Genomic DNA, 15195 nt, shown 5'->3' on the forward strand with positions numbered 1-15195 from the left:
TGAGTCCATCCACCCAATAGCACCTTACAGACGAAGAAAGAAAACTGAACCAAGATGGAGACAGGTCTAAGGTCCATCTTCAATTATGTTTCTACAGTATTATTCGTCACCGGGGACCGGAACCGGCCATAATTAGTAAAAATACACCCAAGGATTTTGGGAGAGTATAAATACGGGGTATCCGGAAATAAATAAGTGCACTGAAATCTGAAACTCAGCAATGATAGTGCTTTTCTATCCGTCTGGTATGAATGAACGTAACAGAGAGCAGTGGAGGGGTAAGAAAATTCACTTCCTTCAAAAAAAATAATACACTCTTTCCAGTTTCAACATTTCAACAGGGACTTTACCGTTATGTCCGAATGCCAATACGATTAGACCAAGAGAACTACAGTCATGCTTGATCTCTTAGAGATATCAGTGATCAGCATTGATTCCGAATATACGAACCTTGTGCATGTTTGGGAACTTTGCAACTACCAATACAAAAACTGCTAGTGTGTTAAAGATGAGCATTGGATTTTGATAGTCCGTCGTGTGAGAGGCTATCAAGTACCTGCCAAATAAAAGATGATGGATGCATAAGTGAAACAGATGTCTAACCGAGGTAGGATTATTCGATACAGTAGCAGCACATGTGAGAAAGAAAGTTGTATATCGCATCAGCATCTTTCTGATCTAACAAAAGCATTTCTATAATTCATAAGATCAAATTAAATCTAACCAGAAAAATGCAACTTCTGTATAACAGCAATGTTGAATCAAACTTAATGGATGACTATATACAGAAGCACTCACCTACGAGACTTAAATTGAGGGACACTATATTTAATTGTTGGTCTGGAAACGACTGTTGTAATCAATAATACATTGAAGTGAATGCAGCCCTAATTACAATGTCCTTCCGTTGTCCCTCAATTTAAGTCCCTTAAGTGAGCACTTCGAGTTCTAGTCTAGTTTACTCATTTTCACTTGGTAGTAAAGGGTGTTTATGTGCGAGGAGTGAGAACTATTGGCAAAATTCTATAATTTATCCAAAAAGCGATCTGGAGGCTTATAAAGAAAAACTTGAAGTACTTACAACACAACAGGCACGACAGTTAGAAACTTTCTGTTTCGAGTGAGCTGGTTGCCATTGTCTATTTGCTCCCACCACGTCAGTGCGTTGTAAATACCCTGGTCATCTGCAAATGGTGTTCCCTTCTTCCAGTGAAAAAAGTGATAAGTAACCTGAAGACAATCAGAAAACGTTTTACTTTTCCCAGGAAGACGCATAACAGATACTTATTACATAAAATCAGCGGCAACAAATTCGAAGAGGCTTCAAATCAACTCAATTAATTGGGTAGTGAGAACCGAATGAATCTTTCATTTATCAGTATGAAGTTTACTATTCCAAATTACAATAACATAACGTGGAAACCCTCTGACTATATTCCTCAGATAAAAGTTGTTCATCCCACTGTACCCAATGCTTAGCAAAATCTGCTGCACTTCAGCATCCACATACCGATCCCTTAAAACTCAATCTTATTTCCTGGAGTTAAACCACAGCAACAGACACATGCCAAAATGCATCACCGTCTATGAACTAATTCAATACAATATCTCTTTCACTCTCCCTCCACACTGCGTACCGATTCTGAATTTTTTGAGAGCTTATAACTGAACAGAGACTTGTTCACCGATTCTACTTTCTACCCCATCTCTACTACAGAACTGAACAAGAGAGTAGTTTCTTCTCCTCCGCCTTCGTGCAAATTAAAATGATTACACAAACAACATAGACCTATATGAACTGAAGATAAAAATTTCGGGATTCCTCGAAATTTCAGCTAATCGATTAGAAATTTCTACATCCTGTCTAGTGTTTAGAAATTTCTACAATTCGATTCAATGTAACATAAGATCACATTCAAGTAGGATTGATTCATGCTAATGCGTTCTTCATCAATCACAACAACCCTAAACGATTCATCAACTCAGATTCACAATCACAAGCAAAGTAATTAACCTAATCCGCCACCATATCAAACCAAATCGAACAGGAAAAAAAATAAGAAGATTAAGCTTAACCTAAAAACAAATAAATAAGGAAACAAGATTGGGGAGAGAGAATACGAAAAAGTGGGAGAGGTGGACGACGGTCCAGGCCATGCCAGGAGAGCAAGAGAAGAGGCAGAGGACGGTGAGCCACGAGAAGAACACCACCAGAATGTAGGTCGTCCAGACTCCGGGGTACGTGAACCACTCCGTGTTCCGATTCAGATCCGTCGGTCGCACCGCCGTTACGTACATTTTTTTTTTTGCTGATTTTTTTGGGATTAAGAAACGAAATTAATTGATCGGAAGAGACTACGAGATGAAGATTAAGATTAACGACGACGACGATGATGGGAGTGTTAATAAGGAACAGCTGCTCATCATCACCGACGTCGAAAACGAAAAGAAAATGAGACGATATTTTGGTGGATTTGGGGAAGTTGCGTTGCAGGACAGTTTGAGATTCGTGGGATTTTTGGGGCTGCCGACTTGGCGTGGTTTTTTTTTTTTTTTTTTTTGGATTTAATATTCTATTTCCTTTTCTTTAAAAAGAGAAATAATTTCTAATAAATCACGGTTATCTACCCTTTATCGCCGAAGCGTATCATCTGATTTTTCTACGAATGAAGGATTCACATAGACATTTCAGCCTCTCTTGACCATAAGTCTGGCTTCCAGACCAACAACGGATTTCAAACCCAAGACATCTAGTTTATAGTTTGAAGAAAATCTCGTAATCCGTCTTTTATTACTAAACCACCAGCTCGTTGTTGATTTAACATTTTATTTAGGAAATTAGAAACATGGAATTGGAGCAAAGGAGTATGATTGATGATGAATATATTTAACGGTGGGTGATGGAGTCGGTGCCAAGAGCTCTACCAAACTATATTTCATCTCAGTCAGACCTTCTAATTGTTTATGAAGTTAAATGAAATGCCACTATATCGTTTCTTGTCAAAAAGAAAAAATTTATAAACCCCAAGTGTGTTTTCAAATATGCCTTGGAGGAATTGTTTTTTTAATTTTTTTCGTTGGAGATTAAAAATATAAAAGAAAACAATTGGATGTTTGTGATGGTTAAGCCTCCACACTTTTTTATTGGAGATTAGCCTCCACACCACACTACGTAACAAACCTTGAATTAGATTTATGGATAATACTTACCTTTTAATTATGTCCAATTATATTTTAATACATGCTTTATTATTTTAGAAAATAATAGAAATTTCATTAATTTCTTTAGAATTTTTATAAAAACAAGAAACACGTGATATTTTTTTTATTAGATCAAATCAAAAGGTCAATATATAGAGAACTCGCCATTACATTCATACTTGTCTCGCTCCCCTTGTAGTCCTTTATGAGTTTTAAGTAAACAAACATACCAATATGTTTATTAATGCAACGGAAAGCCAAAAATGGAAAATCTGAAGAATTTATAAAACCTATTTTTCTTAGGTTGACGCTTGTGGAACTGGTTCATAGTCTGAGACGTTGTAAATGTTGTGCATCATTTACCCTAAGTTCAAATAGAAGCATTTTCTAAAAACCACAAATGGGAACATAACATTTACTCGTGTTTAGGCCTGGCATTTTGGACCCAACCCGTTAACCCGATCCGACCCAACCCGTTAATATTTGTGTTTGAGTGGATGCTTAACGGGTCGGGTCGTTAACGGGTGAACCCGTTAACAACCCATTAAATAACGGGTCACTTTGGATCAACCCGTTAGACCCGTTAGGACCCGTTAGCACCGGTTAGTTGAGGATATTTTAGTAATTTTAGTAAAGTCTTAATAACAAAAAATAAACTTTATGCAAAAAAAAATAATAATAATTGTTAACGGGTGAAACGGGTCGGGTTCGGATGACCCGTTAGCTTAACGGGTTGGGTTCAGGTGACCCGTTAACTTAACGGGTCGAGTTCAACCCGACCCAAACCCAATAAACCCGACCCGTTTACAGGTCTACTCGTGTTGTTGTGGGGGAGAATAAATTGTAATGGTTGGAATTTGGAAACTATATTGATATAAAGCTCAATTCTTTCAAAGGAGCTTAATAATGTCAAAATGCAAGAATATAACATCAAAGACCAATTAACTTTCTTCCTATTTCGACAGAATATTAATCTTACTACATGTAAGGAGGCCAAAGCGAAAAAAAATTCAGAGGCTCACAGTTGCATTGCCAGCCGCCCCATCCAATCCCTCCACTAATCTTCTCTTTGCAGACTTGGTTCTAAAACACCACACCTCAAACGCCTCGCTCAAGTCTGGATACCTGACCTGCTCGGCTCCCATCCAGTCCGCCAGAATGTCCGCTTGATCATTCGAAGGCAATGCCAGCACCAACGTCACCATGGCCCCTTCAATGCTCTGGCACAAGTCTTCGCTCATCTTGTATGGAAAACCTGTTCCCTCGCTACCCTTTGAATCCAAGAGGGGCTTCATCTTCCTTATATAAGGCAGCCATGTCTTTAGTAACGAGGCGCGGATTGGAGTTGGAAGAATCACATTGCCATAGCCAACTGCTTCCAAGACTTTAGCAGTTACTTCTATTAGCTTAATTTTCAAACCCCACATAAAAGAATCAAGTTTTTTATCCTCGACTACTCCTAAAACGTTGCTCGAGCTTTCAGCCCAGTTGGATACGAAATCCTTCATCAAATCCATCTTCCCGAGTATGTTACACATCCACTCGAGATCAGATAAACTATGCAATATTTTCTCCTCTGCCCTGTCAGATACAAGGTCGGGCTCCAAAAGTAGGGCAGACAACTCCTTTTCAAACGTCGAATAAATCTGCAATAGACCCATTCTCAACACTGATTTTACTTCATCGTCAGCTGTGACCAACGGTGCATCCTCATCATCACCTAGCATGAATTCAACTTGTTCTTGCGCGGAAGTTTTAAGCTCGTTACCGAATGGAGGACATGGTCCAGAAATGGATGTGGCAACGCGAACTGCTGATACAAAAACGTTTTTGGTGGCAGCTAAATCAACAGGTTGGATCCTGGCTAATATCGGCATTGCTATTGAACCCAATTTTGAAACTGCTTTTAGAATAAGTTCCTCTTCTTTGTCCTCCCAAGGAACAGCTTCCAAGTACTGGATGCAGCACCGCGCAATCTCTTCGCACTGGAAGGCAACTGCTACCTGAAGAATACCAAGTGCAGATTTAACAGAGTCGAACGAGTCCAAAATTGAGTCTGCTGGAAGATAAAGCAGCTTCAACAGGTTGACATGGTGATCATAGTTAACCTCTGAGCAATGTATATTAATGCAATCACTAGAGCTCGGGTGAGATAGCCGGTTGGCGAAGTACTTGCTCCTATTTATCAGAACCAAGGAGTGGGAACAGAACCGTTTCGGTGTTCCTTCTCTATTCTTCAAACATATAACAACATCACTGTTTTTTCGATCACCAAATCTGCAGGGCTTGGTCTGTAAAGCTTTGTCCATGTGAGCGAACAATGCTCATGCTTTAAGCAATCGAAAGAGCAAATTTTCGGAGTCGTTTTTAACTGAAGATTGAGATTTTCTTAGATATTCAGTTCACATAATCTAAACAAAATCAACATAATGTACATAAACTGGCGTATTGTATACAATTTTATGCAATGATCTATCTCACCAATTGACCACAATCTACTTAATTTTTCAGCATCCAACATATTTAACAAATAATCCCTAATTAGATACTTAACAGATAATAATTACTGGAAATTAAATCAAACCCAACGATAAGAAACAAGATTATTGCAGCTACAAAGAACCTCAATTAACCAAACAACTCAGGATTTACTTAACATTAAGCATTCAATATATCAAATTAACAAACCCCTGATTGTGGTAATGATAACAGAGAACTAAACACAGATTAAGAACTAAACACAAATATACTTCCAATAAAAAAAATTAAGAACTAAACCCAAATATTTCCAATAAAAAAGAATAATTCTTGAATTCTCACAGACCACAGGTACATATATTACTAAATAATAAAAACCCATTAAGTTTATCCAATCCCCTTTCAATTATTTGGAGCAAAATATTCAAAGTTCCAATTTTTTTTTTTTTTTATTGCGCTCAAATAAAAATTTCATTTTTGCTTTTCAAATTCGTACTTCTGAAAGAATAAATAAATAAAACTCACCTTTAATTTTATCAACCGCAGAAATGGATCTGCAGTGGTTCAGTGAAAAATATAACCTTAATTGCGAAGGGTTAAAAACGCGCAGATGAAGCCCTCCATTGGAGGCTCTGATTTTTTTGAGTTGAGCTTTTTCAGTTGTGAGAGCTTTGAGGAAGAAGAAAGCTTTGGAGTAAAAGGCCAAATGTAATGACCAAATAGCCCTTGTGTATGATACGTAACTTGGGATGATGTGCTGCAACAATATCGTAGAGGAGCAAATTAACATGGATATGAAGGGCAATTTTGTGCAAATAAACATGGGACATTAGTTCATTACCCTAAATTGGGGACAAATGATTGGTGGAGACAAGGGGTTATTTGTATTGGATTGGATTTGGATCTTAGCATCAACTTGGCAAATTGGCATGCCCACTTGCCCTTTTTCCATCTTTAAAATTTATTTGTAAAATAATTGAATGATTTGTGTCTATCCACTGTATTCACCTTGAAATTTAAACTCATTTAATGAGAATAAACAGAGTTGTAAGGTATTCTTTATAGTCATATGTTAATATAGTTCACAGATAGGAAAAATAATTCATTAAAATCCCCAAAAAACAAAAAAACCTTGATGCACAAATATCAAAATTTTTTGCTGCAAGAAATGTTATTTATTTGTATGTAGATAAATTGATACATACGATGTGTAATTGTCGTAGGAATTTTTTTTTTTTTTTTTTAGAAAATGATAATTTTATGTAATATATAGTAATTCTAGGTAGATTAAATTTTAGGAAACTTTAACGAAAAACCATATTTTTACACTAAAAAGTCAATCCTAGTACTATTAACTTTACCCTTTATTTTTTCCTTTTCGTTAAAACTCAAAGTTTTCAAGCCATTTTCATTAATTTTTCGTAAATTAATATAATCTTTCTAGTATTTTCTATCCAAAAAAAAAGGAAGCAAATAGATCATCCAATTGGTTTTTGTTACCAATTCTTGTTGTTTGGAAGACTGAGGCCCAAAAGCCCCAACAGCCACATAGCGAATACACCATTATTTGCAACTTGGTACAGAAGAATTATAAAGAGTGGTGATTTGATAGGAAGGGCCTAAGAAAGTAAGGATCTCTTCGGACACCCAAAAGTTTACTATGGTCACAACTAAAAGAAATGTATTTGGATTGGGTGTCCAGAGCCAGTTCTTGAGTGCCCATAACTCACACTTGGGATTTGCAGAAGCTTGTTCAGCAAGGAACGAGCGCGTGGCAGGCTTAGTCACATCTGATAGGTTCACTATTGATTAACTATTCTCTGCTGGAATTTCCCATCCACAATGTCAAAAAATGAAAAGGGTTCATAGTAATTTGTGTGATCGTTTACTCTTGATCTTCTTAACAGACAAAATATGTTTTTCCTATTAAAAACAGAAATGATGGAAAGCCTCGGACACGAATGAAGCGCATGCCAAATTATTAAATAACACTTGAAGAAAAAGTTTTAGTTTGTGATGATGATCATCCCTGCGTACTCACAAGAGACTTCATTTTTACCCAGAGAAACTTGCACCTAGCCGCCTACCCACGGCTTTAGCTCCATGGATCGGCAGCAACCCTCACCTTCCTTTTCCTTTCTCTCTTCTTTTTCTTCTTGTGGTTCTTTTTGTTGCGAGTTATATATTAGTGAAATTGTAAATAGTAGTATGTTGTCTCTCATTGACGAAGCGTATATGTAATACTAATTGTAACTCCTATATATACTCCACTTTAGAGACTAAACAAGAAATTCTCAAATATTGTCATATCTATTTTTTGTATTTACCATGTTTAATTTAACTTGACATCAGAGTAGTTCGCTTTTGGTGACCTATGTGCTTTAATTTTGTACCCACTTTTGTCGTGATTTCCTTCATTTAAATATATATATATATATATATATATATATATATATATATATATATATATATTGAACAGTGACGTGCTACAATGCCATGAATAGTCATATAGTTCAGTGCCTGTGAACAATGATCTGCTATAGTGTTATGGTAATTTTTTTTTAATTCCATTGCATATCTTTTGTGCCTTTATTGTTCGTGGTTTAGCTAAATGGCTCAATATAATCAGTGTTGTTATGCATCTTGGTGGAACAAATATATGGATATTGATATTGGGACCACTGATCATGTGACCGATGATCCTAGAGTGTTTGATGAGTTATGTGACTATGTTCGTGATCCGTATATTACTTGTGCAAATGGAGCACATCCCCCTGTGAAGGGTGAAGGCACTATCTCTCTTACTCTGACCTTATCATTGGTCCATGCTTTATTTGTTCCTGATGTTAAGTGCAATCTTTTGTCTGTAGGAAAACTACTTGATACCTTATATTGTTCTGCTCACTTCTACCCCATGTATTATTATTTTCAAGACATTCAAACTCAGAAGATAATTGGTCGTGGTAAAAAAATTGAGGGTTTGTACATCTTGGTTATAGAGGATATTGTTGTTTCAGGTTCAAATAATCATCAAGTTCTAAGTGCTAAAGTGGATGATAGACATCAAATTTGGTTGTGGCATCGACGTTTGGGACATTCATCATTCAGTTATATGAAGCATCTATTTCCTTCTTTGTTCGCACTTGTAGTGATTCAGAATTCAAGTGTGAAACATGTGTCATGGCTAAGAGTCATCGTGCTTCCTTTCCCATAAGTGATTATAAAGCTACTTTGCCATTTGATTTGATACATTCTGATGTGTGGGGTCCGACAAAGGTTACTTCTAATGGATTTCGTTGGTTTGTTACTTTTATTGATGATTGTACTCGATTAACTAAGGTGTTCTTGATGAAGAATAAGAGTGATGTCTCTTTAGTTCTTTAAGAATTTTGTGTAATGGTGTCTACTCAGTTTCAGACCAAAGTTAAGGTTTTCAGGTCTGATAACGAAGGAGAATATGTGTATCACACTTTCGCATGCTTTTTTCATGATCAGAATATTATTCACCAGACGACTACTCCGTTTACACCCCTGCAAAATGGTGTATCCGAACAGAAGAATCGTTAAATAATAGAGGTTGCTCACTCCTTGATGTTGGATAAATATGTTCCTAATCATTTGTGGGGACATGCAGTTTTGGCTGCTGTGTATTTGATAAATCGTGTTCCAAGTAGGGTTCTTGATTTTCAGACACTACTGGATGTGCTACAAAAACATGTTTCTCCTGTTTTTGTATCCAAACTTCCTCCGAAAGTGTTTGGGTGTATTGCGTATGTGCATGTTTACTCTCATCAGCGGAGTAAACTTGATGAATGTGCTTTCCGATGTGTCTTTATTGGGTATGCTAACAATAAAAAAGGCTATAAGTGTTATCATCCTCCGACTCAAAAAACTTATATTACCATGGATGTCACATTCCATAAGGAAGTTTCGTATTTTGTGAAGCCCTCTTCCGCCTCTCCACTTCAGGGGGAGAGGGGGAGTGAAGTGCAGATTCGAAGAGATGGTATGGATGATGTGCTGCAGGCAGAGTTGGGAACAGAACCTATTATGTTGCGTGATACTGATTAGTCGGCTACAGATAGTGATCGGTCACCTGTTATTCCCGAAACTATTTCTACTGACGACAGATCAGATGTGCCCAGCGAGTTGCCTGGTGCTGGTATATCTAACGAGTTGCCTAACGATGGTTCATCCAGTGATGATTCTTCAAACGGTTTGGTACAAGATGGTGACATACATAAGATAAATTCTGATGATTTTTCTACTTATCAGTTGCCTTCATGAGCTAATCTTGGAAAACCTAAAGTACAATATGAACCTGATATGCATGCCAAAGCCAAGTATCCTATCAACAATTATGCGTCTACTCATCGTTTGTCCAAACCATATGCATCTTACATATGTCAGCTATCTAATGTATCAATTCTGTTTATACCATACTTAGGGCCTCCGTATTTAAATCTCGTATAAATACTCGGGGGACTTAAATGTAATTATGTAATAAAGGAAGAGGCAAATATGTAATAAGTGAGGAGCCCTTATTCTATAAAAGGACTCCTCACCCTCACAATTAGGAGAGACCATTTCTTAAGCCCTCTCATCCCCTTAAAGCTCTCACTCTCATTCAAAGCTTTCTCTCCCACAGAAATACAATAATCAGTGTAGACGTAGCCCAAACCTTGGGGTGAACCACGATACATCTTGTGTTATTTACATTACTTGCAGATTCACGATCGAATTTACGTTGTTCCAAGACCTCCGGTTTTGTGCATCAACATTTGGCGCCGTCTGTGGGAAACGACATGAAAAGTTATGTCGGTTCTCTCTCAATTTTTCATCTCACCATTGTGAATCTGCAAAAATCCCAAAAGCCTTATACCTTCAAGCTCATAAAAAATCCCAAAAATCAACACTTGTCCAAATGTCTTCTGTAGAAGGACGTTGAACCGTCTCTAAAACCACACTTGTTTTCTTTGTTGGGGTTTATGTCATTGGAATTTCGAGGTTGAAATTAATGGCTGGAATGCTCCCTGGTGTGGAAAGTGCTCAAATGAGACGAGTCCGTCAAAGCGGAGAGCCACCGTGTGTCGACGGCATTTATGGCAGCACCAGGCGCTCTTGTTTCTGTTTGTATGCTAGCAACCATAAATCTCACCACACCTCCACTTCTCCACTGCAACGAAGCATACTGAACCAAGCATACATGGATGAGAAGCTGGGAGTGGAAGCTAGAGAAGCAAATGGGAGATTAGATGAAAGACTGAGAACACAAAGAAAATCATAACTCAAAAGGAAATCGAGAAAGGAAGAAAGTTACAGGGCTTGCGAGCATTGCGACCAGGGTTCATCCGCTCCTCCGCTCCTCCGACTCCGCATTCCTCTGCTCCCGCTGCGACTCGACTCACCCAGAACTTGACCCACTCCCGGTCCAACTACGCCCTGATCGCCTTGATCGTGCTCTTCCTCAGCCTCCTCTACCACCCGTTCTCCATCATCATCTTCTTGATCGTCTTCGTCGCGTGGCTCGTACTCTACTTCTAGCGTGACCAGCCCCTCGAGGTGTTCGGGTTTGCTGTCCCGGACCAGGTCGTGATGGTTTCTTGTCTTGGTAACGGTGGTGGCTCTGGTCCTCACTCACGTGTGGCTCAACGTCATCGTTTTGAGTGTGATTGGGGTCGTTTTGATTGGGTTGCACACGGTGTTTAGGGGGACGGATGACCTTGTGATGGATGACCAAGAATCGCCGTATGGGGCTTTGCTCTCGGATGATGCTAACCCAAGTGGGAATTACACCATTATGTGACTTTTCCTCTCCAATTTTATGAGGATCACTCAAAGCAGGCAACCATGGCTTCCTCCTACCTTGAATCTTTCTTCACCTTCTCCTGGGACGACACCGTCAAGCTCTCGACCGTTAACTCCGGCAACTGCACTTTGCACGTCTGGAAGTGGAACTACATAATGTTTAATGCAAACAAGGTGTGGTATGTGGACCTGCAAGCCTAGTGAACTCAATGATGGATCTACACCAAAGAAATCCAAGCTGGGATCCACGATGTACCCTTCTCCCCAAGTTTCCACATCTATGATAGAGCCTTACAACAACGTTCTTTCAACCCGTTCTCTGCTGGAGCACACCAATGTATCTGTGTTGCTTGACAATGATGCCATCTACGACATCTGCAGAAACAAAAACAAAAGAGAAAGACAAAAGCAAAAGAGGTGCAAGTTGTCACCAATGAGTCATATTCGTCGGTTCAAGCAAGGCAAAAGCAACAAAGGTGCAGAGATCAAGAAAAGCAGAAAAGTAAGTTGGTGGTGTCAAGGCTGTCCAGGCAACTGTTACGTTTTACAGGAGAACATGCAGGAAATGGAAAAGAGAAAGCAAAAGGGAGACACATATGGACACTATAAAAGTAAGGAATAAACACCCCACCAGAATGATGTAATTTATATTTCTTATCTTTTAGAGACATCTATATACACCCCATCAGAGGGTAACAAAAATAAAAATAAAAACGACAAAGCCCAAAATAAATGAGCTGGAATGTTGTGTAGAGGGCGAAGGCCCATAAGCCCAAAATAACTCCAACCAAGTGATCAAAAGTACGCCCGGTACTCCATAATTATTTGACAACCTGCCGCTATTACCACCAACCAGGTGATCAAAAGTACGCCCAGTACTCCACAATCATTCGGCAACCTGCCGCTATTACCACCAACCAGGTGATCAAAAGTACGCACAGTACTCCAAAACTATTCGACAACCTGCCACTATTACCACCAACCAGGTGATCAAAAGTACGCCCAGTACTTCAAAATTATACATGAGCATTACTCATGTCAATCATACATAAATATTCATGAACATCACTCATTCAATCATACATAAACAATCATGAGCATCACTCATGTCAACATTCATGAGCATCACTCATGTCAACATCCATGAGCATCACTCATGTCAATCAACATAAACATTCATGAGCATCACTCATGTCAATCAGCTTCAAAAGCTTCATTTACAGAGCTCTAGCTTCAAAAGCTTCATTTACAGAGCCTTAGCTTCAAAATCTTCATTTACAGAGCTCTTGAGGCTTTATTTACACAGCTCTAGCTTCAAAAGCTTCATTTACAGAGCCTTAGCTTCAAAAGCTTCGTTTACAAAAGCTATAGCTTCAAAAGCTTCATTTACAGAGCTCTAGCTTCAAAACTTCACTTGCAAAGCTTCACCTACAAAGCTTCAGTGCAGGGTATACAAATACCGCCTCCAAACAATCGCCACTTCGACCCATACATGGATTCAATTTGAAGTCTCCAGCCAACAGACTCTATTGACCGAAGACTTGGGGGACTACATTATGTACCATATATTGGGCCTCAACTAGGCCTCATGAAAATACTTGGGGGACTTAGCCCATTATCTATGTACTGAGAAGCAAGCCCTTATTCTATAAAAAGGACTCCCTCACTTTCATTAGAGAGCACTCATGAAAAATACTTAGGGGACTTAGCCCATCACTTATGTATTGAGGAGCGAGCCCTTATTTTATAAAAGGGACTCCCTCACCTTCGTTAGAGAGCATCGCCGCCAGCTGAGCAACCGTCTCGCCACGAGCATCACTCCTAAACCATTTTTCATGTACTGAGGAGCGAGCCCTTATTTTATAAAAATGACTCCCTCACCTTCGTTAGAGAGCATCGTCGCCAGCTGAGAAACCGCCTCGCCGCAAGCATAACTCTAGCTCATCATTCATGTCCTGATGAGCGAGCCTTTATTTTATAAAAGGGACTCCCTTACCTTCGTTAGAGAGCATCGCCGCCAGCTGAGCAACCGCCTCGCAGTAAGCATAACTCTAGCACATCATTCATGTCCTAAAGAACGAGCCCTTATTTTATAAAAGGGACTCTCTCACCTTTGTTAGAAAGCATCACCGCCAACTGAGCAACCGTCTCGCCGCAAGCATAACTCTAGCCCATCATTCATGTATTGAGGAGTGAGCCCTTATTTTATAAAAGGGACTCCCTCACCTTCAAACGCCACAAAGTTGAGCCAACTAAGGCAACATAAGCCACGAGACAGGCAGCCTCGCAGCGTGTGCTACTTCTAGTTGAGCATCATTTCAGATTGAGCACTGCCTCATATCGAGCATCAGTTCAAGACAACATCTAGTTACTTCGGCCCACACATTGACTGAATTTCAAGTCTCCAGCCAAAAGACTCTCTTGACTGAAGACTTGGGGGACTACTGTTTATACCACACTTAGAGCCTCCGTATTTAGATCTCGTATAAATACTCGGGGGACTTAAATGTAATTATGTAATAAAGGAAGGGGCAAATATGTAATAAGTGAGGAACTTTTATTCTATAAAAGGACTCTTCACCCTCACAATTAGGAGAGGCCATTTCTTAAGCCCTCTCATCCCCTCAAAGCTCTCACTCTCATTCAAAGTTCTCTCTCCCTCATAAATACAATAATCAGTGTTGACATTGCCCAAAACTTGGGGTGAACCATGATACATCTTGTGTTATTTACATTACTTGCAGATTCACGGTCGAATTTACGTTGTTCCAAGACCTCCGGTTTTGTGCATCAACAAGTTCTAACAAAATTGCAGGATGCTTTGTCTGACTCTAAGTGGGTTAATGCCATGAATGTTGAGATGGATACTTTGGAAAAGAATTCCACTTAGGATTTGGTTCCTTTGCCAAAAGGGAAGAAAGTTGTTGGATGTAGATGAATGATCACTATTAAGCATAAAACAGATGGTTCTATTGACAAGTACAAAGCCAGATTAGTTTCTAAGGGTTATACTCAAACCTATAGGGTGGAATATCAAGAGACTTTTGCTCTTGTTGCCAAACTTAATAATGTGCGTGTTCTTTTGTCCTTAGCAGCAAATCATGATTGGTCCCTATTGCAGTTTGATGTTAAGAATGTTTTCCTTCATGGTGATCTCAAGGAGGAAGTTTATATGGATCTCCCACCTGATATCAAAATATCTCCTGAAAAAAGGTGTTGTGTGCAGATTGCGAAAGACTTTGTATGGTTTAATAATCTCCTAGAGCGTGGTTTAAGAGATTTACAAGTTCAATGAAGAAGTTTGGGTATTTCCAGAGTCATTTAGATCATACTTTGTTTCTAAAACGACACAATGGTAAGTTAACTGCATTGATTATTTATGTTGATGACATGATAGTGACTGGTGATGATCAGAAGGAGATACAACGCCTTCAAAACTATCTAGCTGCTGAATTTGAGATGAAAGAATTGGGTGAATTGAAGTATTTTCTGGGAATTGAGGTTGCATGACCCAAGCATGGTTTTTTTTTTTTTTTGTCTCAATGAAAGTATGTTCTTGCTTTGTTAGCTGAATCAAGTATGTTAGATTGCAAACCTATTGATACTTCGATTGAGCAGAATCATTGTCTGGGCTTATTTCCGGATCAAGTTCCTCCTCATAAGGAACGGTATCAGAAGCTTGTGGGGAGATTAATTTATTTGTCTCAC

At 38.9% G+C, this 15195-nt stretch overlaps 2 protein-coding genes across 2 annotated transcripts; both read right to left on the minus strand.

The window, feature by feature from the left end:
* Window positions 1–208: 208 nt before the first annotated feature.
* LOC103452579 (uncharacterized) lies at window positions 209–2586 on the minus strand. Its single transcript, XM_070811646.1, has 3 exons — window positions 2122–2586; window positions 1082–1230; window positions 209–556 (listed from the first exon to the last, which is right to left on the minus strand). Exons 1-3 carry the CDS (start codon window positions 2296–2298, stop codon window positions 418–420), a joined length of 465 nt encoding a protein of 154 aa, XP_070667747.1. The 5' UTR covers window positions 2299–2586; the 3' UTR covers window positions 209–417.
* A 1462-nt stretch (window positions 2587–4048) lies between these two features.
* Window positions 4049–6534, minus strand: LOC103452580 (BTB/POZ domain-containing protein At3g05675-like). Its single transcript, XM_008392085.4, has 2 exons — window positions 6205–6534; window positions 4049–5572 (listed from the first exon to the last, which is right to left on the minus strand). The coding sequence occupies exon 2, from the start codon at window positions 5508–5510 to the stop codon at window positions 4212–4214; it is 1299 nt and encodes a 432-aa protein (XP_008390307.1). The 5' UTR covers window positions 5511–5572; window positions 6205–6534; the 3' UTR covers window positions 4049–4211.
* Between the last annotated feature and the right edge of the window lie 8661 nt (window positions 6535–15195).

This window comes from Malus domestica, chromosome 14 (genome assembly GCF_042453785.1).
Source record: "Malus domestica chromosome 14, GDT2T_hap1".
Classification (NCBI taxonomy): domain Eukaryota; kingdom Viridiplantae; phylum Streptophyta; class Magnoliopsida; order Rosales; family Rosaceae; genus Malus; species Malus domestica.